A 12,895-nucleotide genomic window follows, 5' to 3' on the forward strand; every position below is an offset into this window, starting at 1 on the left:
AACAACCTAACAATAGTAAGGCGGGGTCTATTAAGCACCTATCAAAAATTTCTGGGTATTTCCTTGAAATATATATAGTTCTGGGGTGATTATACAATTTACTCTAAATTGTTCAGCAGAGAAAAATATTTGGAAGAAGAACTCAGAAAATACATAACGAAGCGGTTGGAAGAAGATGAAACTGTTCGACGCGCACTGTCACCTTCAAGACCCGAGGATTATCACCAAAGCTCCTCAGATAATCTCCTCCGCCGTTGCTTCCGGCGTCTCTGCTTTCGCCGTCAATGGAGTCTCCGAGGTTTCGATTTTGTCAGATTGATAGCTTCCAAATTTACGAGTTTAGCTACGTTTTTAATTGAATCTGTGGTTTGGTTTGGTCTAGAAAGATTGGAGTTTGGTCAAAGAGATGGGAGCTAAATACCCTTCTGTTGTTCCTTGCTTTGGGATCCATCCATGGTAGGGATTATATAACATTACAAATTACTGGTAAAGTTTCAAACTTTAAGATCTTTTGTTCATGTTTTGAGTTCAGGTATGTAGCAGAGAGGAGTCCTCAATGGTTTGAGACATTAAAGAGTTTCTTTGAGACCACTCCTACTGCTGCTGTTGGAGAAGTCTATCTTTATCTCTTGTCTCTTTTTATCACATTCTTTTGATTGAAACTCTCCTTGATATGTGTATGGTTGAAACTGCTTTGTTTTTTTTGATCAGATTGGTTTGGACAAAGGGTCTAAGGGAAGGGAGATTGATTTCTCAGAACAGGTTTCAGAATTGAAAAACAGACCTTGTGGTTAAATGGTTTATGTTCTCAGTGATGGCTTTTGATGCTAAAGACATCATTTTTAATTTCAGGTTACCGTCTTTCGTCAACAGCTTGAACTTGCAAAGGAATTGAAGAAACCTGCGTCAGTTCATTGTGTTCGTGCATTTGGGGATCTACTCGAGATATTAAAGTATGATCTTCGGCTTTATATTCTCATGTGTTGCTACAATTATGTCAATGTGTTCTTATGATGTGTTATTGTAATATGCAGATCTGTAGGGCCTTTTCCTTCTGGGGTCATGCTTCACTCGTATTTGGGTTCTGCTGAGATGGTTCCTGAATTTGCTAAGCTCGGTGCATATTTCTCCTTCTCCGGTTTCCTTATGTCCATGAGTGAGAAAAAAGCCAAGAAGATGTTGAAAGCAGTAAGATTTCCAAATTTTTGTACACCAAATTACAGCTTTAGGTAGAATGGAACATTGATATCAGTTCTTGGTAGGTTCCATCTGATAGGATCTTATTGGAGACGGATTCACCAGATGCACTACCAAAGGCAGAGTCAGGTTGTCTCTACTTTGTAGACGGAGATCCTTCTCTACCCGAAGAAGGAAATTCAGCTCAGGATCTTGATTCTGCTTCATATGATAAGCCTAATGTGTCTAGTGACTCGATGAAGTTAACAAAGGAAACACTTAATCACCCGGCTAATATTCATATCGTATGTTGTTGCTTTGTGGCTGCTTAAACCATCTTCCTAAATTTATGGCCCTAATCAATCACGGTTACAGGTACTCGGATATGTAGCGCAGTTGTTGGATATGAAGAATGAAGAACTCGCGGAACTAAGTTATCAAAATGCTGTTCGGTTATTCTCTTACGAAGGTTCAAAGATACTTCTTGACAGAGGTAAATGATTTCCTGTAGTTTGTTTCTTCACATCTTTTTCTGGTCTTGAAACAATTTAGTCCTGAATGGATTTGTGTCTTTAGGTACTGGTGATGTCTCTGGTCACACTCAAAACCAGTCAACAACACATGTATCATGAGTTCTTACTTCTTAAGAAATCGTAGTGTTTCTCATCACTCTATTACGAGTCTTTGAATTTGGACTCTCTCTTTTTTTTTTCTTTTTTTTTTTGAATGTTTGAATTTGGAATTATTGTACTAGTGTTATAGACAATCACACTTTTCTATGTACAAACTACAAAGGTTCTGATTTTGTGTGAAAATTAATTCAGTTAATGATGTGATTAGAGTCTTTTGCGTACAGTTCCTTATTAAGAAATTAGTAAAAATTATTTCAAGTTTGCTTAATTTCACTGTAATATAGAAACTAACTAATACTTTTCCCCCGGAGAATCCTGCTATATCTCAACTTAATCCTATATCCCTGGAAGAGCCATACTTTTCTTGATAAGCTTTTTTGTTTTTGTTTTTAATTTCAAGTTTTACCGATTTGATTTTTAAGATAGATTTTTGTTTCTGAAATTTGGTTTTGTTTGCCTTTGGTTCTCTGTTTTCATCCATTGTTGCAGAACACATGAGACTGAGTACTCTGTTTCTTGGAGATTAAGATACAGAGCAACTCACAATTCTACTATCCTTCAGATGATCAAAAACTCTTACAAAAAATGTCAGATTCAGATAAGAAGAACAGCAATGAGAATCGGTAAGATTTCTTAATCTCTTTTATTTTAAAGTAGTATTCATCATTACGATGTAATCCATGATATCTCTAATTATATATTCATTGCTTGAAGAAATTCAATGTCAGCATCATATGTATCAGATCTTCATATCAACGTTAAGGGTGTTCCATTTCATCTTTGCAAAGTAAGTTTCACTCTATTCTCCATAAATTCGTTGAAAAGACTCGACACTTTCGTTTCTTAATTTCTCTGTGTTTGTTTTTGTAGGAAATGTTAGCAAAGAGATCGTCCAAAGTGAGCTCATTACTCGAGCGAAACGAGATCGATGAGCTGCGTTTGATCCTACGAGATTTAGAAGTCGATCCAGAAACCTTTGAGCTCGTCGCTAGATTCTGTAATGGCTCTGAATTCAAGTTTACATCTGATACCATCGTCTCTGTTCTCTGCATCGCGTATTACTTAGGGATGAATGAAGAACAAAGCTCTAATAACTTGTTAGGCAAGGCATCTGAGTTCTTAGAGCACCGAGTTTTTCCGAGCTGGAGTGAGACAATAAATGCTCTTCGTTCAGGGGACAAGAGTTTTGACAAGCTAGCTGATGTTGGACTTGTTGATGTGTTCTTTGATTCCCTTATCGAAAAAGCTTCCTACGATCCAAGACTCCTTGGTGAACTGATCAAGAACAGAGCAGAAACCGATGATTATAGACCTAACCCTAGGAGAAGATTGTTTGTTATAGATTGGAAATCGGAAGATTTGATCACAATTCCCCTTCGGTTATATGAACCTTTCATGATCCGAGCAATCAAATCCCGCAGCATTCCTGTGGAATACATCGTGTTATCTGTCTGTAAATACGCGAAGAAATGGGTTTTCGATACAGAAGAAAGCCTTTCAGGGCAAAAGAGAGAAGCAATTGAAGTGGTTGAGAGGCTTTTGCCATATCAGAGGGGGCTAATCTCTTGTGAACTCTTATTCGAATCGCTAAAACATTCAATCTGGTTAGAAGCTAGCTCTGAATGTCAAAACGGATTCATGATCAGAATCTGCAAGCAGCTCGACATGGCTAAATCAACTGATCTCAAGATTCTATCCCGAGGTTATGGAGAAAAAGCTGAGGGTTTCGAAAATATTGAGCTCGTTAAGACCGTCGTAAAGAGCTTTTACACTTACTACGCTAATGAAGACTCTGAAACTGTTTCACATTTCGTGAAAGTAGCAAAACTGTCGGAAGAATTTCTGTTCTTGGCTGCAAGTGAGGCTTCTCTGAAGCTCGAGGCTTTTGTGGAGTTAGCGGAGATGACAGTGGCTGTTTCGCAAGGTATTTTGAGCTACTCAGATGGGATTTACAGAGCCATTGATGTATTCTTGGAGAGCCATAGATACTTAACTGAATCAGAGAAGATGGAAGTTTGTAAAGTTCTTGAATGTGGTAAACTCTCTCAGGAAGGATTCGAACGAGCCGCGAAAAACCAGAAGCTTCCTCTTAGAATCGTTGTTAATGTTTTGTGCGTTTCTCAGCTTCAGATACGTGATACAGTGGCTAAAGAGATTAAGGGTATGGAAGAGAAAGTAGATGAAGAAGAAGAAGAAGAAATTGAGGTTTCGAGCGATGAAGATGAGATGGAGAAGATGAGTAATAAGTTATTAGGACTTGAGATTGAGAATGATGAATGTGTTGTTCATCGTCGGAAGAATATGAAGAAGAAGAAGAAGAAGATAAGTGTGTGGGGGCAAGTGAAGAGGAAGTTTGGTTGCTTGAATTCTTCTTCTTCTTCTTATTCAGTTGATGCTTGCACCTGTGATGTCAAGAAGAAGAAGAAGAAGATTCATCATCACTACGAATAACGAATACATTCAGTTCATGTTCTGTTCTTGCTCTGTTTCTGACATTGGAGAAACAATTTTTCAGGTTCTGTTTTTTTTGTGGTTACTGATTGTCTTATAATTCTTCAAAAATCCATAAGCATAAAAAAATTAAAGCTACAACAAAACAAATTCTTCTATGGGTCTTTTACATGGTAATTAGTTCTTACTTAAAGAACAACATTCCTTGACTCACACGTCAACGAGAGAGGTATCTTTCTCAAAGCCTCTATCTCTCTGTTCAATCTTGTTTGCACAACCTGAAAGAAAAAAAGATCAGGTCTTGATCCCAGCGATAGATATCGATCATCCAGTCTCAGATCATTTGTTTCCGTTCGATACTCTTAATGGAGTCCTATCGCAGTCCTCATCGACACTACTCTCATCATCATCGCTCTTTGAATTCGATCTACCATTTTCTTGATCTTCTTCTTCTTCGATTCGCATATGATCCTGAATCAGATTATTAGAACTACTCTCGTTGTGATCTTCCTCTTTTCCACCTTCTTCATCCCCAAGAACCACCACATTCCCGAATTGCACGTGCTTCTCACCTTCCCTCGGTGAATTCCTCGGCGCCGGATCCGAAGTTGTCGTGACGGTTTCCGGAGCCTTGTTAGGATCGCCTTTCTCCGGATCGAAACTGGTAACGCTCTTGCTATTAAAGATGGTGCTCTGGCTAACAAAGATGACGCAAGGTTTGAGGACGCAGGAGTAAACGTAAGCCAAGAACCAAAAGAGCCAAGGGACACCAACAAAGACCATACCCGCTTGTAGAAACAGAGGGTTCGGATCAGAACGGACCAGGTAAAGTCCTAAAAGGACTCCTCCTATGAGGATACATGAAAGGAAGAGAACAGTGATAATGTATATTCTTGGATCACCTTTTCTCTGATCCATTCGATTTCCGACCACTGGTTTTGTAACAGAAATGAAAATTCAGAGAATGTGTCTTTGAATCAGAATTTTTGCTTTCTCTTTTTCTTTTTTCTCGGGAAATTTGTGACAAGGAAAAGTTTGGTGTAACAGAAAACTGAAAAAGAGCGCTAAACGCGGGCTCCGTTTTTAATATATAATTTTTGGTCGCTAAATTACTGCGAAGAGTTTTATTAGTGAGTCGTTGTGAAGTTTGTTCGAGTTTTTTTACGCTCTAAGAGTGAATATAGGAATTAGGAAATGTAAAACTTTTATGGTGAGATACTACAAATTTATTCGGGAAAATTGATTCAAAATTGGAATTTTTAGTATGATATTTGCGGTTTAATTAATTACCTCCAGAGTCAGTCATTTTGTTGTTTTTCATGTCGACCAACTTTCTGTGGTGGCAATTTATCATGAGACCGCGTAAAAATATATAAAATAAGACTATACATGGGACATATATACTTATCGTGCTATCAACCAAGATGCGACGAACGTTCACGATGTCTAATACATGACCTCCACTTTTTTTTTTTAAGTATGATTAGGGCTTTTTTTGTGATACACTTGTGTATTGTACATTTTTCAGAATATCTAGCCACACAAGGTCCACAATTGTTCTTTTTTTTCTTATTCACATGGAAATGACTTCAAAAACATGTCTTCTTGAAAAAGATGATTGAAAAAAAATCAATGACTTAAATTGACAGACAGTACTTCTCAGAATGTAAATTTCATTCAGAAAAAATGACTGAGTGAATTTTTCTTCAACTAATTTATAAATGCATGAACATTTACAATTAAAATGGAAATTTTGTTTTAGAACCAAAAAAAAAATTCAAAACCAAATTCAAACAAAAAAAACGGAACTACACTAAACCGCTATTTGACTCAAGAGATCATATTGATATACTAACCAAACTTAAACCTAGAATAAGGAAACATGTCCATTTATTTATTCTGTATCTTCTAGCTTGAGACCTATATATGCCAACTAAGCTTCATTCCTCCAACATCTTTGGATATAGTATAATTTTATGGCATATTGAATACTTTGGTAACTTGGTACAACTGCTTGAGCTACGAAGAACATTTTTTTTTTTGTAAAACTCTTTTATGTTTAGCATCAAGGGTCATTTGAATGTTGTTGATGTTGGAGCTTCAGTTGTTTTAAAATTCAGAGTCTCCCATTGATTCCTTGGAGATGGCGATGGGGCATAAGCCTCTGACCGAGTATCAAATTTTTGCCTCAAGTCAAGTTTGGAACCATATATAGATATTGTTAGCAGAGAACTTGTTTGTGGGTATATGCTTTTGTCATGTCGCATTTTATTGTTTTGTCTGTTTAATGTAGACATTAGTCTCGCTTTCAACATTGCATCACTTCTTTGACAAATTCAGATAAACACAAACAAATGCAGTTCACACAACAAAATCAGAGTACGCTCGCAACAAAATTCTAAAACTAGGAGTAGATTACAAAATCAGAACATGATTCATATATACATATTTCTTGTGTGATTTTCTAACTTTGTTGCATATTCTCTTACATATATATTTTTCTTGAGGGATGCTAACATCTTAACTTTTCTTTGTATGCATCAAAAGATTCTTCTCTGATGTCCAAGTTTTTCTTCTGTCAACATGTTCTTTTTGGATTCTATGTGAATTCTGTCAACATGTTCACATTTATCCTTTGAACTTCGACCATGACAATAAACTAGCTATTGGGAGAAAAAGAACAAGCCAAGTATCACAATGTTCGTCTTTCCAAAAAGGTCTTACTTGCTAGCTAACAAATTCAATAACCCGCGACAAAAATGGCCACCACGAGCAAATTTCGCCTCGTTTAGGTATTCTTTTTAGGTCTCTCTCTTGCCACATTGCTTTTGTGGTGGATGTTCCATAAATTCAGGAGGGAACCAAATTACTGTACTTAAAAAATAATCATCACTTTTTCTCAGCCTTCAAAAAGAAATCACTAATTCACTATTAGTGAGCTGTATAATTTTATCAGTAAATACAGTAACAAAACAGTAAATTTGAAATTCTGTTACACTAAAGGGGCAGACGGTAATTTCGCCCTCGATCATACCTCGAGAAAATAAATCTTCCCGTCGATAAACTCCGTACAAAAAAACCCGAAACTCCGCCGCTTCTCTGATTCGCCTCCGTCGGTGGAATCGTCTTCCCATCGCCATCTTCCCCTTCCTCTCGCCGCTGCGAAGTTCCAACTCCGCCGGATTCTCCTTCTTCGTCTTCAATCTCTCGCAGTACATCAGCAATCGAAACCACTACACCAGAGTTCAACGATACAGATCTCCGAATCGGCAGCGAATCTTCATCCTTAGTCTCCCGTCTCTCCTCCGGTAGTTGCAATTCCGATCTAGCGTCACTATTCCGAGATCCAATTTCCAGATCTTCGATTACAACAACGGAATCAAAATCACCGGTTTGGCTTTCATAACCGGCCAAATTCAAATTGATTTCAGATACCGAACCGGTTTGATGAGCAGAATTCGATTGGTTAGCTACAACGACTGAAACATTCTGGCCGACGGAGGCGGTGGGATTATTAACTCCGGTGACGAAAGCGCGGCAAAGTGGACAATTAGAGTGAGATTTTAACCAAGTATCAATACAAGGAAGATGAAACGCGTGGTTACATTTCGGCAACAATCTCAAACTCTCGTTTTCTTCAAACTCACTCAAACAAACAGAGCAATCTGAACCATCAACGAATCCATCTCCACTTTTATACTTATAAACAGTGATTGATTTAATCATGGACTCATTGAGTCCATCTCCATTCGTGGAGATTCTTTGCGTGGAGGAAAAGAAACCCTCACCGTTATGATTTAGGTTAAGAGTTTCTGAAGAGGAGGTTTGGTGGTGGCGATGACAGTATTTTGAGATGAGAGTGTAGTAGCTGACGAGGATGAGAGCGCTGGTTAAGATACCGATGAGAGCGATGAGGAGAGGAGAGAAACTGGAGGAGGAGGAGGAAGAGTCGTCGTCGAGGAAGAAAGAAGGAGGAGGAGGAGGGAAGATTAGGTAACACCATTGAGGACAGTAGATGTTGCAGATTCCTTGAGAACAATCATTGTATGAATCGTATGGTGACCATGGGTTAGGGTTTGTCGACATTTTGATTGGTTCTCAATGGTGTTTTTGTGTTGCAGAAACAGAGAAAGAGAAAGAGGAAGAAGAAGAGGGAGAGAGAGGAGATGGTGTGGTGAAGTGTCACTCTCTCTTTCTCTCCTTATCTTTGGGCTCTTTGTGATTTAAGATATGTAACTTTTAATTAATACTAGATGAGTACCCGCACTACGTGCGGGTTTACGTATTACTATTTACAAATTATTTTATATAATATCTGTTCATATAAAGTAAAGTTGAATGCATCAGTATTGAAACATAAATATGATTTAAAATTGTTTTTGAAAAGTCCAACTATATTAGTTCATCTGAAAAACGAATGTACTTGAGTTGTTTTTTTATTGTTGTTTTAGATTCTCAGTTTTTTTTTTGAATTTATATATCCTTGTTTTTTTGTTATATGTATAGATTATGAGACGGTGGAATTTTAGAAAATTTATTTTTTACACTAAAAATATAACATGTCTTTATTAACCATGTCTCTGCATATTCAATTTAAGCATATTCAACTTGATATTCTTGGAAAGTTTAGTTAAGTTCTTGTTATAATCTTATATTTTACGTATTAGTTATAAGGATAGCTCTTCAAACATCTTTCAAATTACTTGTTTTCTTAGCATAAATCTCGAAAAGCTTATATATATTTAATCTGCATATTCATTTAGTTTTTTTCATAATAATCGTCTAATTTTTAGACAAGAAATATGTGTAACATGTTTGGATTTTATCATCACTTTAACCACTTAAGTGGATCTCAAAATTAAAGAGGATATATTGAATTAAAAAATGTAAAAAGAGTGATGGTTCAAGTTCTCATTAATTATATCCTCCTATTTTAGTTGTTATGTTGAATTAATTACTAATTATGTATTACTTATTTTATGAAGTCTAGGTGGCAAGCTCCTCATGTGCTGATTTGTCAAGTTGTGGAAGAGAGTTAGCTTTCTTTCATATATATATGATTGTTATACATGTTTTAACATCATTTTACAACTAACTTTCTTTAAATGAAATTTTAAAACTTAAGTATAGTATGATTAGGTATTCAGATGCATGGTCTCACTTTTTTGTGAAGCGAAATGATTTGGCCGTAACCTTTATGAACAAAACTACAATAATATTTTGTGAAGAATATGGTAATAAAAAATATGTACATGGAACTAAAAGGTTCAAAGATGTAGCTGTTTTATGCTTTAGCTTTATTCGTTTTGTTTCTTTTTAAGTAAGTCTCCAAGATAAGTTAATAAACTATGTGAACGTTTTTGGGATATAAATTATAGGAGTAGATAATACATTTGTCGTGTGTATCTTTAAGCATGGTTGAAGGTGTTTGAGAATGATAATATGATATGAAAGGTCAGATACTTATCATATTTATTGTTTGGTAATTTAATGGGAAAGTTACGTAGATATGACTCATATGGAGGTTAAGTACCTTTCATTTAAAGTATAACATTTGTTGGTAAATTGTTGGTGAAGACGACTACCTAAAGGGTTCTTGAACATATGCCATGTGGAACTAGCAAATTCTTCACGTTTATGCTATTATATTAATCGTTTGGTTGTATATTATTTGTCCGTTGTTCGATAGATTTCCTAACCTACCAAGACATTGTAGTGTTCATTTTGCTCTATTTCCTAGAGCTTCTAATCGATGATTTTTTTTTTTCTTTTTGTTGGGATCTAAATAAATCACATGGCATGAATTTATCTACTGCAATATACAACTCAATAATTTGTTAAAACACACCTACTTTTATTCAAATACAAAAGTAACTATGGTCACCGCAAATAGAATTAGGACTAATGATTTGAACAGTAACATATTGGAGCATCGTATTCGGAGAAAAAAACATTTATTTTCAAACCAACAACCCAAAGATGGGATAGCTAAACAAACATCTTTAGTTTGATTTCGTACCAAAATCTATGTATTCAATGATATCAAGTGCTCTATCATGGTTTTTAAATTGAAATGAACCAACATTTCATATTTAAAGAAAATAGATGGAACAACAACAAAAAGATGAAAATATATAACCGATCAGAGTTCAAGAAAGAGAGTAACTGATATCCTTGTATATTCTTAGAGCATTTTGAAATGTAATGTTATAGATTTAATGTAGCTTTGGTCGTAAGATATATGATATATCGACTAATGAAAAAACAAAAATGGATATGCGATCATGCTATATAAATAAACAAATAAATAATTTAACGATCTCTAAAGAATTTTACATTTTCCCTCTTCTTCTTTTGCGAATAAATTTTCATTTCTTAGTATACTAATAGTAATATACTATCTATAAAATGTTAACTTTAATTCATGACAAATATAACACAAATAATTAAAGTAACTTCTATACTAATGTTATGTAACACAAACTTCGAGTGGACATGAACACCAAATATTTAAAGTGATGTAAACTTTGTAAGGTCAATAGGAATTGGTAACTTAGGAGGAAATCTTGTAAGTGCGTAAATAATCAATCTATAATAATTAGTCACGAGAGGTAACGAATTCCAAAGATAGATTCTGATGCTTTAGCTTGAGTCCAAAGTGTCTGTCACCATTCTATTACTTACTTAAAAAGAAAAACAACCCATATAAAACCTATCTTTAAACATTGAACTAATAATATATGACGTTATTTTGTACTACACTCATATAAAACCTATCTTTAAATTTGTAGGCTTTCGATTTAAATAGAGATACTCGTATAGGCCCATGTAAGCCCATAAGATAAGACCGGGATAGACCGGTTCGGTTATCTCAAAACTTCCACAGCTGGTTATTAGTCAAACCGTTCTTCTTACAAATCGAAGCTGGAAGCCTGGAACTAGCCACTGCGATCGGAGAAGAAAAAGCTCGAGAGACGCCATGGAAATTTCCCAAGCTCGTTCAAGCTTCGTTTGTCTTCTTCTTCTGTTACTCTCCATGTGTTTCGTTCCCTGCGTCTTTTCCAAATCTCCTCGTCCTATCTCCGTAAGTTTCGCATATATCTCTGTGAGCTCCGTTGGGAATATGCTTTACTGATTCTTCCGGAGAAATCGAATTTGTAGGATGTGGAGATCAGGCAGAAGAAGAGCGAATGCTACGGTGATATAGAGAGGTGAGTCCACTGGGAAATTTCTATACAGCATCTGCAATTTCTGTTAATGTACTTGCGATTTGGTTCGAGTAGTCTCTCTTGGTGATTTGATTTCAACCATTAGGGTATAGACGTCAGACACGATCACCGGAATTGGTTTTATTTGATATACTTGTATTGAGAATTTTTCATTATTGGTTTTGATCCTTACAAATTGGGAAAGTTTTGTAGCTTGGAAGATATTGTGAATCATTGTAGGATTAGTTGGCTAAACTTGTTATGGTTAGCAAATTATTGGCTCTATCTTCTTCTTTACTCACTTTTGTGTGTTATGTGTTGTGGTAAATTAAACAGTGGGTTATGGGGTTGGCAATGCAAATCTTCTGCAATAGCGAAAGAGAATTGTGCGCTGCGATGCCTTTCTCCGGTTTGCTATCAACTCATTTATGAGAGTGATCCGGTGAGGGTTTGTAAAAAGATGGTTATGATGATTGAGTTTTCTGTAAATTTCTGTCTCTTCTTTTTTATGAATGGCTTGTTTTGTTTGTTGAGCAGCTTGAAGAAGGTGAAAAAGATTTGATTAGGAGCCAAGAGTACAAGTATTGTATGTACAAGTAAGGTTTTAAATGATAAATTTCTCTCTTAGGTTTTACTACCTGTTTTTGGAACTTTACAATCATTGTAGTTCTCAGTAGCTGAGGACAATATGAAGGGCTGGTGATGTGCAAAGTTCGCTTAGTCGATATGAATCATCTATATATCTATCTATTCTTTTCAGGTCATCACTCGGGGAAAGCTTAGAGGGTGTTCGAGGCATCTTTTGATGGTATCAAATAAGACTTTCTCAGTGAAGACATTTGCCAAAATCTGAGCTAAGCTCTTGAATTTCTGATCAGTAGTATTCTGCTCTGTCGCGTTTGAAGCCATGTAAGGCTTCTTTTATTATAAACCTCAATTTTTGGGTTAATGGTTGTTTATATGAAACGTTTACGTTTATGATTGGCAAATCCACTGAATCTTGAAACCATTGTACAAATCAGTCTTAATACGCACAGATTGGTCCCAGTTCTCTTGTCATGAATAGGAGTCCATATTATTGTTGGAGTCTTCCCAATACAATTTGACCTATATATACATGCACGCAGCATAATTACACGATATGGGGGAGCCACATAAATCTGGATCTTGATAACAAATTTGAATCATTCATACTTGGAATGGTTTCTATATCTTGTGTGTTCAAGTCACTGTTCCGATGCTTATTCCAAAGAGGACTTGCTTTGAAAACTCTGTTTGCTGGGAGTCTTTTGTAGCTGTAGAGCCAAATCATAGCTAGACTAGTCAAAGTTTCGTCTCTGTTAATCTTAAAACATCATTTTAATAGGTGAAACTCAAGTTTAAGCTCTTTAACTTCTCGGTGCAGTATGCGCCAATATTATCATCAAG

At 35.9% G+C, this 12,895-nt stretch overlaps 5 protein-coding genes and 1 long non-coding RNA gene across 8 annotated transcripts; 3 read left to right on the forward strand and 3 right to left on the reverse strand.

Moving 5' to 3' along the window:
- Positions 1-153: 153 nt before the first annotated feature.
- Positions 154-2,335, forward strand: AT5G17570 (TatD related DNase; the record flags this gene model as incomplete). 2 transcript variants are annotated; one of them, NM_001343515.1, is made up of 9 exons in its annotated part: positions 154-298; positions 383-456; positions 533-614; positions 712-762; positions 853-953; positions 1,035-1,188; positions 1,263-1,481; positions 1,552-1,669; positions 2,298-2,335. In NM_001343515.1, the coding sequence occupies exons 1-9, from the start codon at positions 176-178 to the stop codon at positions 2,333-2,335; spliced, it is 960 nt and encodes a 319-aa protein (NP_001332098.1). In that variant the 5' UTR covers positions 154-175. The 2 variants fall into 2 exon arrangements, with proteins under 2 accessions (NP_001332098.1, NP_568352.1); NM_121763.2 differs by lacking the exon at positions 2,298-2,335 and adding an exon at positions 1,753-2,051.
- AT5G02745 lies at positions 2,107-2,424 on the reverse strand. The gene has a single exon (NR_142624.1). It is a non-coding gene; the product is annotated as an other RNA (long non-coding RNA).
- Positions 2,196-5,172, forward strand: AT5G17580 (Phototropic-responsive NPH3 family protein; the record flags this gene model as incomplete). 2 transcript variants are annotated; one of them, NM_001343516.1, is made up of 3 exons in its annotated part: positions 2,196-2,431; positions 2,523-2,595; positions 2,679-5,172. In NM_001343516.1, the coding sequence occupies 3 exons, from the start codon at positions 2,394-2,396 to the stop codon at positions 4,257-4,259; spliced, it is 1,692 nt and encodes a 563-aa protein (NP_001330290.1). In that variant the 3' UTR covers positions 4,260-5,172. The 2 variants fall into 2 exon arrangements, with proteins under 2 accessions (NP_001330290.1, NP_197260.1); NM_121764.2 differs by lacking the exon at positions 2,196-2,431 and having other exon boundaries at positions 2,530-2,595; positions 2,679-4,406.
- AT5G17590 (Putative membrane lipoprotein) lies at positions 4,412-5,255 on the reverse strand. The gene has a single exon (NM_121765.2). The coding sequence runs from the start codon at positions 5,175-5,177 to the stop codon at positions 4,599-4,601; it is 579 nt and encodes a 192-aa protein (NP_197261.1). The 5' UTR covers positions 5,178-5,255; the 3' UTR covers positions 4,412-4,598.
- A 1,404-nt stretch (positions 5,256-6,659) lies between these two features.
- Positions 6,660-8,646, reverse strand: AT5G17600 (RING/U-box superfamily protein). The gene has a single exon (NM_121766.4). The coding sequence runs from the start codon at positions 8,343-8,345 to the stop codon at positions 7,257-7,259; it is 1,089 nt and encodes a 362-aa protein (NP_197262.1). The 5' UTR covers positions 8,346-8,646; the 3' UTR covers positions 6,660-7,256.
- A 2,473-nt stretch (positions 8,647-11,119) lies between these two features.
- AT5G17610 (uncharacterized protein) lies at positions 11,120-12,817 on the forward strand. Its single transcript, NM_121767.4, has 5 exons — positions 11,120-11,343; positions 11,421-11,470; positions 11,804-11,909; positions 12,005-12,063; positions 12,228-12,817. The coding sequence occupies exons 1-5, from the start codon at positions 11,239-11,241 to the stop codon at positions 12,271-12,273; spliced, it is 366 nt and encodes a 121-aa protein (NP_568353.1). The 5' UTR covers positions 11,120-11,238; the 3' UTR covers positions 12,274-12,817.
- Positions 12,818-12,895: the final 78 nt, after the last annotated feature.

The sequence above is a fragment of the Arabidopsis thaliana genome, chromosome 5 (genome assembly GCF_000001735.4).
Source record: "Arabidopsis thaliana chromosome 5, partial sequence".
NCBI lineage: Eukaryota > Viridiplantae > Streptophyta > Magnoliopsida > Brassicales > Brassicaceae > Arabidopsis > Arabidopsis thaliana.

Excerpts from the sequence above, each read along its gene's own strand:
- AT5G17590 (NM_121765.2), bottom strand. The coding sequence starts at position 5,177 with ATGGATCAGAGAAAAGGTGATCCAAGAATATACATTATCACTGTTCTC.
- AT5G17600 (NM_121766.4), bottom strand. The coding sequence starts at position 8,345 with ATGTCGACAAACCCTAACCCATGGTCACCATACGATTCATACAATGAT.
- AT5G17610 (NM_121767.4), top strand. The coding sequence starts at position 11,239 with ATGGAAATTTCCCAAGCTCGTTCAAGCTTCGTTTGTCTTCTTCTTCTG. Across the intron at positions 11,471-11,803 it reads TGCTACGGTGATATAGAGAG|TGGGTTATGGGGTTGGCAAT; the intron begins GTGAGTCCACTG and ends TAAATTAAACAG. Across the intron at positions 12,064-12,227 it reads TACAAGTATTGTATGTACAA|GTCATCACTCGGGGAAAGCT; the intron begins GTAAGGTTTTAA and ends TATTCTTTTCAG.